The sequence below is a fragment of the Mugil cephalus genome, chromosome 8 (assembly GCF_022458985.1).
Source record: "Mugil cephalus isolate CIBA_MC_2020 chromosome 8, CIBA_Mcephalus_1.1, whole genome shotgun sequence".
Classification (NCBI taxonomy): Eukaryota; Metazoa; Chordata; class Actinopteri; order Mugiliformes; family Mugilidae; genus Mugil; species Mugil cephalus.
The window spans coordinates 23,807,566-23,826,648 of NC_061777.1; the positions used below are offsets into that span (position 1 = coordinate 23,807,566).

At 39.6% G+C, this 19,083-nt stretch overlaps 1 protein-coding gene across 3 annotated transcripts; it reads left to right on the top strand.

Moving 5' to 3' along the window:
* Window positions 1–4,370: 4,370 nt before the first annotated feature.
* On the top strand, window positions 4,371–19,083 carry LOC125012505 (golgin subfamily A member 7-like). Of its 3 annotated transcripts, none has more exons than XM_047592486.1 (6): window positions 4,371–4,475; window positions 6,099–6,224; window positions 8,821–8,973; window positions 11,044–11,145; window positions 12,917–12,969; window positions 17,261–19,083. In XM_047592486.1, exons 1-5 carry the CDS (start codon window positions 4,467–4,469, stop codon window positions 12,956–12,958), a joined length of 432 nt encoding a protein of 143 aa, XP_047448442.1. In that variant the 5' UTR covers window positions 4,371–4,466; the 3' UTR covers window positions 12,959–12,969; window positions 17,261–19,083. The 3 variants fall into 3 exon arrangements, with proteins under 3 accessions (XP_047448442.1, XP_047448441.1, XP_047448443.1); XM_047592485.1 differs by having other exon boundaries at window positions 12,917–12,968; window positions 17,258–19,083; XM_047592487.1 differs by lacking the exon at window positions 17,261–19,083 and adding an exon at window positions 13,075–17,251.

Consider the following 19,083-nt stretch of genomic DNA (forward strand, 5'->3'; position numbering starts at 1 on the left):
CGATTTAACAGGATGATTAATGCCTCTCAGACTGCAGAATGAAATATGAGGTAATCTGACTCCCCAATCCGAGTCAAAACATGCCCAGCATGAGGGCAACCCACATCCTGCTACCATGAATAGGGAGCCTTTGCCATTCTATGTTGAATTTGCACCACAAAGTCAGGTTTACAATTTTTAACAACAGACGTGTGTGTGATACCCGTTTCAAGTGCACATTGTACACTATAGAGAATGGGAGGATTCATTTTTACCTTTTCTAACAAACACTGGGGCCTACAGGAAATGGTGACTTAACTGAGGGACTTAACAGCACCAAACTGATAAAAGACACCCTAAACAGGATATTAAACAGCTAATAAACATTTAGAGGCATGTATGTTTCCCTTTAAATCGCTCCCAGGCATCTTGAGGAAAGTGATTGTTTGAATTTCCACGGGCTGTTGAGTGAGCGCTGTCGACCACATCTGATGCAAGTGAGTCACATGGAGGTGAGGTAATAACGTCATCTCATTACACTGGTAAATTGGGGCGACATGAGGGACTCCTGAGTGGTGCACATGTGGGGCATTTGTGCATGAAATATCTCAATTATTTAATGCAAGCTTAAAGAAACTCCCCATCTCTTTCGACTTTATGTTACAAGCAAAACAATAAGATTAAATCATTAATCCGGAGTTCACTGGCCTCACTTTTTGCTGTGGTGGTTAATGTGGTTCCTGATGAATGCTTATGGCTGAATAATTATGTGGGCAGGTGCTGAGATTTCTGGCTTTCATTTAGCAGCCTGATTTGGGACAAAAAGTGAATTTCCACCGCTCAGCAGAAGAGGACAACTATGATGACTAAATAATGGCAAAACAAGTAAAAAAATGAATTTAAACATACAACTATACACTATAATTATTACTATACACTATAGAACTATACATTAAATACACAAAACAATCGAGCAGATGCTGCCTGTGTGTAGATTATTCAATAAATAAATGGATTTTGAAGGAAATACGGAAATAAATGATAATGCACAAATTTTTGAAGTAGACAGACAACGCAGGGCAAAACAATGACTAAAACATTGCTGAATAATTAAAGATAATAAAATGTGGCATAAAGAAATCAAATCTGAAATTTAAAGTATTTAAATACATAAAACAATGTTTGTATTTATTCATTTCCAGCATATATGCGTTTGTCTCAGCATTGTTATTGTTGTTGCAAATGAATAAATAAAATCATAAAACAGCTTAAATGATTACTTAAATGAATGGTTAAATACAAAATTGCGGCATGCAAACAAAACAATAATTTAAGCAAAGTATGAATGTGTATAAAAATTAATAACAGCTACAAACACTGACTCGGTTTTTGTTTAATCAACCTGATAGCTGAAAAGAAATAATGATAATACCAAGGGAAATGCTTGGAAAGTGTTGGAACTATTCAGGTCATAAATAAAAAAAATAAACCTGTTTGTACATTATTTATACATTATTTATTTAAGGATCATTGTATCTTTTATTTAGGAAGGTGACCTTTATTTATTTTTATTTTTTATTTTTTTCCAACTTTATTTATCTAGGTGAATCAATTGAGAACAAGTTCTCATTTGCAATGACGACCAGGGCCAGAATCGACAAACATAGAAAAGTACATATACACAAATTAATAAAACATAAAAGTAAATGGAAAATATGAATATAATGTATCACAGAAATAAATAAAAATAAATAAATGTAAAGCATAGACATATTTATGTGCTTATAATTACATTTAAATGTATTTATTTTTAAATTATTTATTTATTTATTTTTATTATTATTTCTTCTCATTAGTCCCTGCTATAACGGACATGTTAAAAAGACCGCAATTCCCACAGGCCACCAACTGAGGTCACCAAAACTCACATTTTTTTCATTATTATTTTTTATTAATATTCTTTGTAGTGAAACATCTAGATCATATGGACGTGTTGGCCGCTGTCAAAAACAAGGCAGCAGTGTTCTTCTGTTTCCGCTTGGCTTTCTGTGTATCTTCACAGGAAGCAGTTTTGGACCAAAGAAGATTAACGTCTTGCAACACATGAGAGAGTACAAACTCAAGGATATGAATATGGCTTCACATTCCAATTGTAGCTCCGAGTTGTTAGTTTGTTGGCTCAAAATCTAATTTTAAAAAGAACCAGCTTGTATCTGGATAGAATCCGGTATGTACTGGACTATCGGCCAAGCCATGAAAGGCCATGCTGTGATCTGGATCGCTTCAAACTGAGACATCCAAGTGGGAGAAAACTCACACTTTAATTAAGTAAATGTTCCAATACCACTGTGTTAAAATGCTGAATTTCACATTAAGGGCCGGCATTCAAAGTGATCGTTAAATATTTTTTGTAAAAATACAGATGCTTAAAGCAAAGTGCAAGCACCACATACTGTAACTGTGCTCGAGTCTATAACTGAAAACTAAATTGTGTTGAGAGTCTGGCTATTGGTTCATTATTTGAAAACAGAAATGAGAAAATGTTATATTTTCATCGTCAGTGATTCAACTGTTATTTGGTGTTTTTTTAATTTAAGTTTTGCCTCAACCTTTGGCCATGAATCCTAAATGCTAGAATCAAGATGTGAGCAATTATGGTCAATCTTGAGGCAAAAGTCATGAAAACTAAATATGAAATAATAAAAGTGTAATTGATCGTTTTTTCCTTTACAGGCTGAGAGTAACCTCCATGCCTGATGTTCACACGGTGCTGTCCCCGGCCAACTTTACTCCCATTGTGCTTCAAGATAAAAAAGCGCACACTTTTGGTATTGCCTAGTACCTGACCTTAAGCGTTGTTGACTTGGCATTTTTGTTTTGTGCATCTAAATCTCCAGTCTCCAGTTAAGCACGGAATACTGGTCACACTAAGTGACGTGATTTGTCATGATACGGTATACCGTATAATCCCTACATGAGTGACATTTTACTGGCCAAACGATCCAGCTGCGGTTTCTCTCTGTAAGCAGGCCTGGGGACGGGGTGGTCATCAACAGAGGTTGTATAGTGTTTCCATTAGGGAGCCACTTCTGCAAGAGTGGCCTGAGCAGCAGTAAATCCATTGTCGTGGGCTGTTAACCAGCATGTGTTGTAAATGAACAGCCCAAATGGTGCTCATTAGTGGTCTCTCCCCTACTGGCCATCACAGAGGAGAGGGACCCACCCCCTTTGCCAGGAGACAAACAAGCCCCGTGCAGCAGTGATGGCTGGATTTTCACATGTATACACGTCCACTAATTAGCCCTTGAAAGTCAGGTCCAGTCCCCCGTGATACTTTGGATAGCAGTGAAAAATGCATTCCTGCCTGAAAAAAAAAATCATTTGTGTAGCAGCAGCTCCTGACAGGCTGCAAAAATCTGTCTCGACCTCTTGACTTGGCAAGAGTTGTTGCTCTGATTCTCTAAGAGAAGTGTGAGGTGAACACTTTTTCTGCTCATCGTCATCTTAGCCGTGTTTTAGAGAGCTTACGTAGCTGTTCGACTCGCCAGCAGTACTCCTATCTGGATGCATTTTCACAAATATTTTTTATTTTGTTGTGTGCCCTGTGTTTTCTCAAGCACAGGAAATTCTTTGTTTCAAAGCCCAGAGTCCCTTGAAAGAGTTTCTCTTTTCTTTTTTCTCAAAATGTCAAATGTATCTTCTTGCACATTTGTGGCTTTTGGAGTCTGTGATGGTCCAATAGCCAAGAGCGTCTGCACCTCTTGGGTACTGGGATTAAATGCAGTTGTGAAAACAGAAACTTAAGTTTGAGTTCTCTGTTGTCCCTATGTAACAAATAAAAGAAAAAAGAAAAACAAAACACGAGTCATGGTCATAAAAGGGAAAATACCAGAGGTTGAACATATTATGCTAAATATACCTCAGCCATTTGAAATCGTTTTGAAGAACGCTACTGTGTTCATAGTCAGATTATATCTGCTTCCATTTTTGTTGTTGTACTCTTAGAAGAATGGAATAATGCGTGACAGATCGTTCAGAAGAGCAAAATATATAAATATTTTTGATTTGCAGTGTACCGTCCAATACTAAACCTGCCCAAAATGCACTTACAGCATAGGATGATATTACTATGCGCGACATTTTGCTCAGCTTGAAAAAGAATATCACTCTGTGAGAAGGTTAACCAACACCTGCAGTATAAGGCACTTTACCGCCTCCCTTACCTTCCTTGAAAGCAATGGACTTAATCTGTACTTTAAATAAAATGTAGAGGATGTATGAAGTAGAATTAAATTTAAATATTCACTTCGGCTAGCCACGAATTAATTTAGTGTCAGTTAGTTTTAAGTGTCCACCGGTGGGTACACAGTTCACCTCGGAACCTACTCGCCCCGGAACGTTACTCGACAAAGGTTCTTCTCCGGACGTCTTATTTCGTAGTACGTGCTAAACTCCTAGCGGAAGATAAACAGAAATACTGTACAAACATGGCAGAGGTAAGACACGAATAAGTGTGAAGAGTTTTTATTTTGTTTTTTGATTTTTCAGAGCCGTGTGAACAATTTAACGTCGCCAGCTGTCGTATCTGTCGTGATTTTAGGGAGAATATTTGATGGTGTAAAGAAGAAAATATGAGCAGCGTTAGCCCGGTAGCTCACTGGTTCGCAGCTAAATTGCTCAGTAATAATTTCAAGCCCCATCGTTAGCTGCTTCGCTCTTAAGAACTTGCGGTATGGATATTTTAAACGATTAATACATGCTGTAATTCCGGCAACGTGTTTGTGTAAAATCAACGAGTATCCAGGCCTTTGTATATCAGCACACGATAGCCTGTCTTAACCATAAGGCAACAACAAACAAGGCTTTGAGTACGTGGTTACACTTCTCAACCCTCCTACCCTATGCTCCTAACAGAATAAATATCGTGACGTTTGTGAGGATAATGGGCTACCGTAGAAGTGTGTTGCCACGATCTTCTTAAGTTTTACATTAGTACTGACTGAACTACGTGGGACACAACTGGCAGTGGACATGGTGTAGGGGTTTCAAAGTAATTGGGCGCCATACTTTATTGTATTGGATACTAGCATTCCTGTTGCCCCAGCCCATTTTACCATAAACTGTCCACTTGAGGAAAAAAATGACTGGCCTGGATATCAGTTCTCTTCTGGTGTCCTCATTAATGGACTTCCTTACCAGTCATCTTTAGCATTCACACATTCAGGACTGTGAATCAGACACAGTGGTGATTAGCTCTTGAGCGTCACAGGCGCATACCCCGGCCCCTTTTCTCTTTAACCTGTACAATTCTGACTTTGTGTATGACACTGAGATTTGCTACCTGCAGAACCCCCAGTTAGTCTAGTCAGTGGATGGATGCAGCAGAGGACTATGGGCAGTTTTGTGAATTGGTGTGGACCCATCATACCCAGAGTCATTCTGTTCAGCAGTAAAGTTCTGAAGCCTAAACTTCCTTGAGGACAAATCATCCACAGGTGTAGATCTGAAACGATTGTCAGTTTGATGAAACGATTGTCAGTTTGATGACTGGCCATCGCTGCCCAATTCCTGCCAAGAAAAGACAGTTTTGTGTAAAAAGACATTTCCAAGAACACTCTTATTTCTTTATAGGATCTGCAAGTTTTTGTTATTTATGAGACAAAGGTTGCACAAATTTGCCCTGCATGGGAGGCATGTCAGGAACTGCCTTTGCTGTTAAGTGTAAAAGTTTGAATAAAACTAGAATTTATCATTGATACATATAGGCAAAGACTAGGCATCTGTAATAATGTGCTCTAGATAAATGAGTCAGAGACTGATAATTGATTGATTAATCTTTGATGAAACTTGGTTGAAGATAATTGCCAGATCAAGACTTTACAGAGCATCACCAGTGAAGATACAGAAGGCTTCATGTGCATCTCTTCAGTAACTTCTAAACCCTGAACTTTTGGTGCACTTGATTAAAGGGCTGTGCTGTCCAAACAGTTCTCACTTTATTAATGTAAACATGCTTGTTGTAGCATGACATTAAAGCTGATTCCATTCCAATGTATCTGCTAACCACATGTCAGTGCCTTGTGTGGCCAGGAATCAGTTGTTACATCCTGTTCCCACAGACTCACAGCTTGCAGGACATGAGGCAGCAAGCCGCAATCGCTGCCAAAGTCTTCATCCAGAGAGATTACACCAATGGCACCGTGTGCCAGTTCCAGACCAAGTTCCCCTCTGAGCTGGAGACCAGGGTAGGACACCCCACTTCACTGTGCTATTCATAATGACTTCAACATTTCACATTGTCTTTTATGTCCGTGCTCTCTGTCTTGTCATGGGGATCAGTGCATTTTGTTGTCGAGGCTGCTTCAAGGGGTTCTCTAAGGATCTAAACTATTTCAAGAATATCAGAACCAGAGAGTTCAGGTTATTACTCATGGCTATTGACTGTCAGTCTGAATAAGTGAAGCATGTGAGACTTTTATGTCTTACACATACTCTCTAATAATTGCAGTTTCAGCCCAGACAGAGCAGATCAGTCTTGGGGCAAATTGATTTTGAGCGTTTGTTGTGCAGGCCGCTCCCTCACTAATCTCAGTGTTAGCTATCTGACATGTAGCTGAACAAAGTAACCTCTGTTTCACTGACATCCTTGGCTTCAGGTTTTTAGACTGGAGCAGGAAATACATTAGAGTTTTTAGATTTGAGGAGGTCGAACCAACTTCATTTTCTGACCCTTCATCGGGACATTAATCAAGTTATTTACAATACATACACACTCATTTCTACTCTATTGTGGTGTGGCTGCATTTCCCTACAAACTGGAGGAACATCATGATGAAATGTTCACAAGCAAGAACATAGAGTATACCATATAGCATTTTAATTATGCTATATAGGAGTAAATGTAAACCTCTGAGCCATCCAGTTCAGGTTACAGATTCAACAAATCACAGTTGAAGTGTTACATTGTCTGTAAAAAAAAATTCTCAATACTATGAGGTGTAAGATTATTTGAGTGTATATGTAAGGCTTCGGCAGTGACAGCAAAAAGATTGACAGTGTGTGTCAACGTGGAGCCAAAAGAGAAAAATACTGTCTGCAGCGTCTTCAGAGGAGCCGTGCTAGACTTTGTCCTTGCATGAACCACAGTGGAAGTGTGCTAAGAGCAGGCATCGGACATGATGCGGAGGGGGCAGAGCAGGTCGCTGAGACTGAACAGGCTCCACGCCACATTAAAGCCGGTGCCAGCCAAGCAGTTCAGAGTTCACAGGACAGAGAGCTGCAGTTTCAAAATGCTCGCACCACATAAAAAGAGCAGCTTCACAACACTTAAACCACTCACTCATGGTTTATTGGCACTTCCCTCTGGATTGGGTGGTCTCCCATGTTTTTCTGGTAGGATTCAGTTCACACACATGCATAGACACTCAACAGCTGGACAAATGAAGACTGGCTTTCCTCTGGGAGGTAAAAGCTTAATTCCCCCATCATAAAATGTTTTCCCACATTTTTTTAATGATTTGCTGTAATCCCTTTTTAAGAAATATGCAGTATGAAATATGTCAAGCTGTTTAGTGGCACATTTTTAGGTGACTTTTTTAAGACGTTTTCAAAAAAATATCATGTTCTTTGTGTAAACGTTTCTTGCTTCAGTGTTTTATTTTGCCATGTTAGCTGGCCTTTTATTTTGCAAAGGTTTTTCGTGCTCTAACATCGCATACTTGGAGACAGTTATGTTTGGCTGTGGGATTTATTATTTTTGGGAGCTCCTTCCTGTTTAAATGCTTTTCCAGAAAACTGGGAAAGCACTCGTAGTTCTAAATTTATTTGGCTGCTCTGATGCCAAACCGTTCAAAAAGGTTTAATTAATTGACAGTTTGCTCTGACCTGTGTCTAATGCTTATTCCTACATTCTCACTGGATTTGGTGACAGTTACAATTAAGAGAATTCTGTGTTCTGTTCAGCCCTGCTTTCTCGTCTAATATTTTGCTAATGTGGCTTCATCCAACGTAATGGAAGGATGCTAAGAGAGCACAGAATTGTGGTCTGAATCACAGCCTATGAATTCGAAAAATTAGAAGGGGAGCAAAGGTTCTGGATGGCGAGTCTTAAACACGCCTAGGACCACTGATGTGTTGGAGCTTGTTGTTGCATTCCTCGGGCACATGGGAGCAGAACATTGGAAGGTTTTCAGAGGCTCAGGAGGCCCCTGGCTGGCTCCCCGTCTGGTCTGGTTTGAGGCTCTTTCTTTTCCCTTCAGTATCACAGATAGATCATCTGAACAGTTCTGGACAGCAGCATGGGACTTGTGTCGACAGCCCAGTCAAAACAGCCTCTAAATCTAACCATCCTTCACCCTCCATCAGTCTTTTCCTGCGGCAAGTCTACATTTGATAAATTCTTGAGATCATGCTATCCCTAAAGCCGTCTGCATTCCACAGTACTGCAGAGATGTGTCTTTATCTCAGAGTGTGTCAATGCTATAGAGAGCAGAGATTCTTGGATTGCCACTGTGCGTGTGTCCAGCTTTCACTGTGTTTGGCTTGTCAGTTATGAAGTGGAAACATTCACACAGCACACGGCCAAGGCATCCTAATCATTTCAGGAGGTGTTTCCAAATGCGGGAAAGAGGCCCAGCACTCCCTTGATATATGACCAGTCCAAGAAAATCCAGCCCCGCATTTATTTTGAGATGGAAAGTATGGGGAAAAATGATGTGGTGCTAAGAAGACAACATTTCCACTCAATATCCTGCACTCAGACACTGCTGTCCAAAGACATGCCTGGCCCTGTGCCTTGTTTTTTAACCATTTGGTCTTCCCCAATGTCTCTTGTCTATTCAGATTGACAAGCAGCAGTTTGAGGAGACGGTGCGGACGCTCAACAACTTGTACGCTGAAGCAGAGAAGCTGGGAAGCCAGTCGTACATTGAAGGTTGTCTGGCTTGCCTCACAGCTTACATGGTCTTCCTGTGTATGGAGACTCACTACGAGAAGGTGGGAAACATTTTCACTCGTTGTCAAACATGTCACGGACAAGTTATAAGAGTAACAAAGGGAGTATTATAGTATTATACGTCCATTAATTTTTCCATTAATTTGTGGATTTCAGGTCAATGTTCATCTTTATATTTTAGATATTTTTAATGAAGAAACCTGTAGTTATTTAACGCCATTTTTGCTAATGGAAAAAAAATGTAATGTATCAGTAATAGCAATAAAAGATTTGGCAGAAACATGCTCATCCAAAATAAAATGAGTGCTGGAGTGCATGCAACCAAAACTCAAGTCCAAAAGCTTCCAGCTGTTTTGAAACCTTTGTTTATTGCAAGCAAATTCCAACAATTTCAGCGAGTGGAAGTTTTGAATTACAACATTTATCATAGAATAACTATCGTCTGAGAAAAAAAAACGGCTTTTGGATTACCATGACCAAGAACCTTCATAGTCATACTTGAAATCTATGTTACTCTATAACCCAACTTTATATCACCAACAAGTGTAGAGTCGACAGTGCTCTTACCAACACTAAATCCATAATTCTCTGTCAAAAACTGAACTATGCACACTTTCATGTAACCATTTTTAAACACAGATATAGTAACATGTTTTAATGGAGGACATATAGAAGACCAACAAGAGAACAAGAATCTCAGGGGGAAAAAATCATCATCCAAAAATATATATTCCCTTTCTTGGTGCTTGAACCACTGAACTTCTATTTTAAGTGAAGGGTTAATACTGTAAGACTACATGTTGTACCCTTGCCCGTGGAACCTTTTTAGTTTGACTGTAAATTGAAGTTTTATGACCTCTATGAGAGCTTTCAAATACATATGATTTATATGGATCTCAGATCCCTCCTGGTACAGTTTATATGGAATATAAATGAATCAGTTTATCAGTTGAATCCTAAGTATTTGTCTTTTACTGGACAGGAGTGGACTGGGATAAAAAACATTTGGCTCGGTTGGGGTTTTATGAGCGCTCATAAAGTCAGGCATTTTAAATGTACTGATCATTACCAAAGTAAAAAAGGATTCTGTTATTCAGCTGTGCAGTCCAAGAATGCGGTGGGTTGGATCCTCAGTTTGCATCCTAACTGTTGCTGGGTATCGTTTGAAATATTTTGGTTGTTCATCCCATAAATGACTAGAATTTCGTCTCTGGCATTCTTAAGACAAGTGCTCTCTGTTGAACTACAAACAAGCATCTAAAACCCTCCCAAACCCCCGCACTTTCCTGACATCAGTACTTTCTGACACTATCTGTTGGAAATACACTCTCACTTCACTTCTCCAAGTGCTCTTTAAATCTCTGCATCACTGGTTTTTGTGTGTGTGTGTTGGATGCATTTCATATGACCAAATTCCTTTGACATCTGAGAGCCAGAATTCATAAAATAAATTATTTCAATTTGAAAGTTATTATAGAATAAATAACAAAGAGCACCAATCTGTTAAATCGATACCAACTTGACACACGTAATTGATGCTAAAATAATTGGTGCTGAACTGGACCCATGTATGTAGCCCATACAAATTCAAATATTGAGAGACAGTTATACAGGAGTAAGATCCACTTACCGCCCACTTCAAACAAACCATCCTTTTAATGTTCATCCTAGCACTAAAATACAACTGGAGTTGATGGGAACATCTTCAGTTTTGCCTGTATTTGGTAGTAAACCAATGTTGTGGACAAAAAGAACAGTTTACCTCATGTGACAGTTCAGATAAGCCATCTGGCTGCTGAGATATCTCACTATTAAAACGCATGGTGGCACAAGACAAAACTCAACAGTCAGCCAAAGTTCTGACATGCAAGAAAAGTTGTACAAAATGTGTAAAATAAACCAAGAAACCGTTTATTCTGGACCAGTGAATGGATCTGACAGATTGACTCACATGCCTTGTGCTTTGGTCCACGTCAGACCTCAGTACTGTTTTGTTTTGAGTTTTTCAGATGATTGTAATGTCAGAACAGTGCTGATGATTTCTCATCGAGAAATGGACAAACTGATAAGCGTGAAAAATGAAAATGCTGTGGTTGCTGTTCCCTTTTTAGGTTCTGAAGAAGATTGCCAAGTTTATCCAGGAACAAAATGACAAGATCTACGCACCGAGAGGCCTCCTGCTCACTGATCCCATTGAGAGAGGCCTGCGAGTTGTATCCTTCCTTTGTTTCCACTTACATAACATTATAATTGACAATTTTATTCTCCTTGCGACACACAGCAGATGCAATAGAAAGACCTTAAACTCTGTTTGCTAGCAAACAAAAGAGAGGCAGAGCTAAGGATAAAAGCCACAATGTTGTAACTATAAAAAAACAATCCTGTTGTGCAAGAAAGAGGATGAACGGGAAAGAGGAATGGTGTGCTGAATATTTTGGTAAACTCTAACTTGTTAAACATACCCTGAGATCAGGAAATGTGAATCTAATCGGCCTACAGCTTTAAACAGAACAAGGAGCTTTCACAATGACCTAATAGATGCAGTGATTTATAGGCCCTCTGCACCCACTAACTGCTGGATGAAAATGGAAAGCAGCAGTTCGGGCATCTTACAGGAAATCCAGCGCTATGTAGGCATACCCCGTTAAAACACCAGATGAAAGTTAGTATGTAATCCATAGCATCTGCATAAAATCAGAGGGTGCACCAACATCCTGGCTGTCCCAGCATATGTGTGTGTGGGATGACTCAACATCCCAATTAATTGCAACAGGGCAGCAATGGGAGATTAGGGATAACAAAATATGACTGAAATTGTTCACAGCTGAGCTTTGTTCCCACTCTTGCCTATGATTTTATATGGTTGACAGTGATCTGGCTTATTTCTCCAGCACTGTTGCGCTGTTGTGCTGACTTTGGCACGGGACGACTGGCGGATTGACGGGAATGTCTCACCTGAACTGTGGTTTTAACATTTGAACCAAGAAAACATGGACTTATTTGTAATTGTCTGATGATGTAGCTCCCCCAGTTTACCATATGTGTTTTGGAAATGGAAGTGTATCTTTCATTCCAGGACTTTTTTTTTTTTAATCCTGTCCATTCTTATTATTTTAAAAAGGAACTCCAAAGATGTGGTTTAAGGTATCACTGTGGGAGTGTAGGGGTTACAGGGCTGCTGTGACTGTTGACAGTTTGGTCATTTTTTCATTCTCCCTTCATCAGTACTTGCTAATACTAGCTTTCTGTAATGTTGGAGCAGTAGAACTGCACGTGTTGGATCTGCAGTTGTAAAATAACAAAATAGCATAAACTAAAAGAATTGCCTAATTGAAAACTGTAGTAACAATAACAGGCTAAGATAATATGCTTCCTTTTTCCAAGTGGACACTTGTTAGCTTGTCTATATTGCCTCTGATTTCCAAATGGAAAACAAATCCAGCAGCAGGGTGACAACATACAAATGTCTAAATTGGCAGATAAATTTTTAAGGCACAAGGAACCAGTTAAAGGGCTACCATAGTCATTGCCAAGTCCTTCTTATTGGATTTTTTAAACACTCCTTTGTTCTCCTGTGTGGATCACATTTACAGAACGGATTGCAGTGACAGTCTGGTTATTTCTGCCACCAAGCCCAGATCCACGAAAGCGCTAAAGATAGCCAGACCACCTCTTTTCTACAATGACAAGACACAAGAGGATGTTCTATAGCCATTTTTAAGTTGGACTTTCTTCAGCGTAAACAGCTTACAGAGCTCTGCCTAATGCAATACTAGCCCGGAGTCAGACACTTCCTTGGAAACACCCAAGAAGCTTGGAAGCAAATAGCTTCTTCCACAAACACGTCCAAACATGCTTCATCCCTGATAAGTTAAAAGATGTTCACAGTAGTGAGGAGAAATCAAATTTAATTTACCTTTTATCTGAACGTGCAATGAACCCAACTTTGCTGTTGTTCATTTTCCTTGACTCAGTCTTGTGCAGATTGAGGTCACCATATTCGAAGACAGAAGCCTGACTAGATAAAAGCTAACACGGTGAGTCTCATAATTAATATTTCACATCTAACAAGATTTATCATGGTTCATTGAATATGTACAACAAAGCACAGACTTTTGAGAAGTAGACATATTTTTTTCCAGGAATGGAAAACAAGGGGTTGGAGTCTAAGAGCAGTAATAAAAGTGGGTTTTCTCGGTATGTTCCCTGGTGTCCAGCGCTCTCATGCAGCATGCCTCCTCCTGCATTTAAAGAAAAATCCCACATCAAAGTTTCAGGCTTTTTCATGTGTGAGTAATATCAGTTAACTGCCTTACCACTGGGGGGAGGTTCCATAAGTATTTAAAGGATCATTCTGCTTATTTTATGACTTTACGCCATATAGCGGCCAGCGTTTTTGTCATATAGTCACAGAGGGATTTATCCACACAGAGTTCACAGTCTAGAGAACATTCATGAGCCAAACCCAGCAGCTGTATCCAAAAACTGATGAAGTGTCCTTTCAACACAATGGCACTCTTCCTGCACTAACATGTCTCTAAGTAGCTGTAATCAAACAATTATCACATTTTAGTTAAAATAGCCCATTTCCTTGTTTACATTACTGGCCGCCAGACGTCTACCACATTGGTATCATGTCTGAGGAAGAGGAGGAGAGGAATTTTATGATGGCTCGAGTGTTTCAGTGATAGACTTTGTTGTGACCGAAAGCAATATTTAATATGTAATATAATATGCAAGGAATTGTTTTAAACACATAATCTGATCTCATGTTTCATTTGGGTTACACATCTACTGGTTCTGCTCACTGAACTGAAAACCGGTGGCTTATGTTTCTCTCTTGACATTTTATTGTTGTTCTTATGTTTCTTGTCACTGATGCACCTGAGAAGGAGTTCTTATTTACTGCATATATGAAAATGTGAATCCAGCAGAGGAGCTGGCTGATGACCATGATAATTGGCTAAGGTTTGGTCACTTGTGTGTCTAAACTCTAAGCCCATGAGTTATAATCGAGTGTTTGCCTGCTGGGTTACATGGCATCTCACAGTGGTTTTCCTTGACTCATCCAACACTTTGGATTTCCTGCCCAAGATATGTAATTGCTTTCCAAAAACCACAGGGACAAGTTATTTCAACTATTATGCGACGCCAGTACATGGCTGAATGAGTGACTGTGTGTCGCCATTTCCTGTGGAGTTTCTTATCCACGGTCAACAATTATAACTGGGTCGATGTTGACGGCTAAGGTTTGGTCATTAATCTGGAGACAGACCTACGAAGTACCACTCATAAAGCTCTTACTAAGCTAAGGTTAGAAGGTTAGTAGCTTTGGTAGCAGTGCTGTTACAACAAGTTGTTGCATCTGAATGGTGCATCTAACTCAGAGACATATAACCTTATTTCAAATTGAAGATAAACTGATAGATGTACCTCAAGACTTAGTTTCATGACTTGACATGACATGAATATGTGTAGATCATTTGTTAGTTACACTAATGCTCATTGAGGAAATTTGAATCCAGTGCAGTAATACTAGACTGCACAAGTAACAATTAAAACTACTGCACAGAGAATTCTTCACATTGGAGATAGAGTTTACGTGTCTACTAACACAGTTTTCAGGCTTTAAATAATAGAATGCCACCAATAGAGAGCCACCAAGTGTAATTTGTCCAAGGTGGTTTCTTTAATGGGTCAAGTGTTGAAATTATTATAAAGAAAGTTACTGATATGTTAAACTACTCTGGAAATGATTCACCAAGTCACAAATAATACATTTTTCAAAGGGTGTGTTATCATTTTGAGAGGCGGCATTTCTTTCTCGGTCAAACTTCTTATCCTCGTTTGTTAAAGTAGTTTCATCAGGAGGATTCTTCTCCAGTTATTATTATTATCCCATATTCATTCATATAATTCTACAACCTTTTGAAACGTCAGGGTATGATCATCAAAAACAGATGACTCTTTTATATATCTGCTGAACTTTTGTTCTTAGGAGAACATCTTATCCCATAAATTGTTTCATTCTACACTACAATAAATCCCTTCTTTTTCCTCATGTGTGCAGCTCATTTAGGATGTGCTGGGTCCAGTTCATACTGAAAAGTACTTTGTACAGATTCTGGACAGGACCCAGTCTGCTCTGTAGCATAGACACCACCATGTCTATGGCACAGTAAGACATACCCTGGAAATGCTTTACTCTGGGAATGTTATGTTTGGCAACAATTTTGAGAGTGTACACCCCTGTGGAAGGATAAACTACTGCCCTGCTACCGTACAGGCACATGCGGAGATTAATCTTCTCATTTGAAATTCCTGCTGAGCGCCTCGATACATATACATGTCCTGTAGAGGAATGTAAACCCAAAACTTTTATAAGCAGTTGTTGATAGAAGGGTGCACCAGGGCCAGCGAGCAGACTGAGAACACATACTGTACACCCATCCTTCCCAGTTCCCACTTGCCAGCTTCTCTCGTCCTCTGTCTCCTCCAGGTTTAGACTGAAACGCCGTGTCTGACCAGCAATAAGCCGTTTATAATAGTCAGAAAATCAACCTCAGTTAGGTTTTCTTAATAACAGCTGGACACTAGAATAGTTACAGGACAAAAGCCCAAAATAATGAACTAGCAGATCCGGTAAATGTGCTGAAGGGATCTTCTGAGTTCATTGAGACGCATTAGGTTCCATAATATAGTCCAGAAAGAACATCTTAACTGCTCAGAGACTTTGGGAGTGATTAGAAGTTCTTTTCAAAATAAAACTCGCCATCATTCTAGTTCATCAGAATACCTTCTTAATTAGTCGAGTATAATACTTCTGAATAGTAGGCATGTTGTTATTGGCCCATGGCTGCTCCAGAACACAAAGCCTTTCTTTCCCATTCAGCCTCCATCCTGGTCGTAGCTAGCAGGATGAGTCAGGATCTTTGGTTTCTGGGAGCCTCCCAGGTGAAAGGCTGAACAGCATGATGGATCGGCCTCTAGCGGGATGACTGCAGGGTAGAAAAACAGACTTGGCCCGTTCAGCTCATGCCTGCCGAGCATCCATTCAGAGGCAGATGGCGCCATGTCGGCGTCCTGGCATCTCATCCAAGCAGCGTTCTGCCTGTGATAAGGTGTCATTTGGCTCCACGTACAAACTCGCCGCCCAGCCGCGGCACGTCAGCAGAGCTGTAAATTAGGCTGCACACATGAGAATATTTAGTGTCAGCGAGGAATGTTGGACAAGGGGGAAAGCATGAATAGCGTTCATCGTTTGTTGGTTGTTGTTTTCTTTGAGGCAGGTGAGGAATTAGTTTTTTTCCTAACCTGCCAAGATCATCTTCACAGGCCAGAGTAAGAGAATTTAACTGAAGTGGTGCTTTTTAATGTACATGTAAATTATCATGAGAACGTTTCAACAACACCACATATTATATTTACACATGATAGAAGTGATAGAACTGCACCTGCTCGCAATACGAATACTTCAGTGAAACCGAAGCTAGATGAGTGGCGGTGTAGGTGTGATACAGATCGCTCACTTAAATATTTGCATAAGCTGCACCAACGCGCTCACAAACAGATGTGTAAACTGAACCAAATCCAACACCTCTCACTGTCAGCCAGGTTAGCGCCACTGCTCTAAACAAAGATTAAAACTCAGATTAAAACTGAGTTGTATTTTATGTTAACAAGCTGCAGTGTGTCTTGTTGTTATAAGTTGTACAATGTGCACAGGCCAAAAAGTTTTTAGAATGAAATGTAGAAGTAGTGAAGCTTGGAGAAAAAAAAGCTTTAAAGAGCAGTAAAAGTTATCAAAGTTTTATTGAAGGGTCTGAAACTAGAGCAACCGGACATACACAGTTTGTTGTTTTGCCACCCAAGAAGCTCCATCAGCTCTGAAGTGAAGAGAAGAAGCTACTTCAACAGTCGTGGTAAATAAATTTTACTGCACAGGCTGCACTAATACACCGTCATTAAAACAGAAGGTGTTTGATTCATTTTCATATTTAACATGTGACTAAAGCAAATTAATCACAGGTATTTTGATTTATTATCAGCCCGGGTTGAAATGTAATCACTGCCAGTGGCCAAAGTCACTTTCAGAATATGAGAAGAAGTCTAGTAAAATGTTTACACTTGGACAACCCCCTCTCATCATTTCTATGCCGCCGCGGTGGGAACGTGGAACTCAAAAATGCCAAATAAATGAAAAGAAAAATGACGTCCTGACAAACAATCGCAGTAGAACTTGCTATGATAATAACTGTGTTGTGGAAAGCTATCATTAATGCTCCTTTAGCGCTGTGTCTCTGACTAATCTGTCTGTTTCTGTAGCAGCTGTTTGAGCGAGTGGAGCTGCAGGCTGTGCAGCGGCCCGGCAGCAGAGCCCACCTCCCCGTGGACCACCCAGACCTGCACCCTTAATACTGCGTCTCTACAATCTGTCCCTTTCCACCAGCTGTCATGTGCATGTCCCATTCAGGCCGTCGGTGACCAGGATTAGATTTAGCTCCTGGCTCTTAATCTTAAACACTACTTCAGCATTATTATTTAAAGGTTGTTATTTATGGGCCCATTTATTAGTCGAGGGTTCAAGTGTCTTGTATTTAGCTTGGGAAAACAGAAGGAGGTCAAGCGCAGAATGAAACTGGCATCCTTCAAGCTATTTTATTTTTGAGTAAAAACATTTTTTCAAACCTAGTCCTTGTGGATTTATGAGCTTTAATATATTTGTTTTATTTTCAGACACTCCTTTTAAATACTAAAGCACAGGGTAATTTATTCTTCTGAACGTCTGTGGAAAACCTCAACCCCACCCATGCTCTAAGTGATTGTTTAAGCTGAACTTAGAATAGAATTCAGTCTCAAAGAACTGTGCGTATCAGTGTGATTTTCTGTCCGTTTGCTGTCTCATTGGTGTATTTTTAAAAGGATGCTTGGTAGTTTCAGTGGACAGATGTGACCGTATAACGTACAGCTCCAAACATTCCAGTAGACTGTCGTACATGTGAATATTAATGTGTATCTTTTCCTTCCTATGCATTGATTTAAGAGATTTACTTTTTCTTTGTGAAAAAACAAAATGTGTGCTTGCTCTCTATTTAGCATGTCGTACTCTTAATGCATTTCCTCCTTTGGTGGTTATTCTTATTTTAAAGCTGTGCCATTCACAGTGTTTGGTGACTACTGTTCATGTCTAATCATCATATTCATTAACTGTAAGGCTGCCTTTGACTGAAGTATTAAAAGTGCTCTTGTTAGTTGTCGGTGCCTAGAGGGGGTTTGAATGTTACGTCTAAAGGCCTCGTCACTCCAGGGTTTACATTTAATTTGAAGTCATTCCACTGGATCAGTGATTACTGCTGTCTCTGAGGGTGGGGACGTAGATCAGTACAAATGGTTAATGTCAGGTTCAGTTCTTGGAGATCTCTGGATGCTGCACCACTGACTAAAAACAATCTGTCTTTACAACCTTGGAGGAATGGAGGAAGCTGTGCTAGATTAGTACACAAAACCAGTTTATACTATGGTTCTTGAAGTTTTCTTATAAACTGGTTCACAAACCTGAAAGTAGTTTAACTTAGAAAATACCAGAGGGAGTCAGAACAATAAGTACATCAAAAGACGTTCAAGGTTCAACCTTGATTTCAAGGTTTTGGAACAGATCCTGAAGCTCATGGTGGATAAGCAGCATTTGTGAAGTGAAGTCTCTTTATTGAGACACTAGTCAGTGTTGAGAGCTGTAATTCTCTCTATAGTAACAACCATGCAGCAACATCACCCTCTGACACAGACACTCAGATTAAAGACGCTGTGCCGTTTTCTGGTGTGACCAGGCCTTGATGGATGTCTTTTAATTTTTTTATTTTTTTCACTTATTGCTATGAAACAGGACAACCTCAGTTCATGTTGTTTGAACCGTCTTGTGCTTTGACTGTGCTCTGACAGAAGCGTCTTATGAAATGAACCTACATGTGTAAGAACTTGTTTGAATTGCATTGATGAAAGTCATGATTTCTAAATGTGTAAATGGAGTTGCATTTATTATTATTTTTTTTATCTACTTAAGTTTTTATGATCTTGAGTTTGACCAGTTAATGGTTGAATGTTTTAGTAACCTGAAAGTTGTATGCTAATAAATAAACCATGTACATATTTTA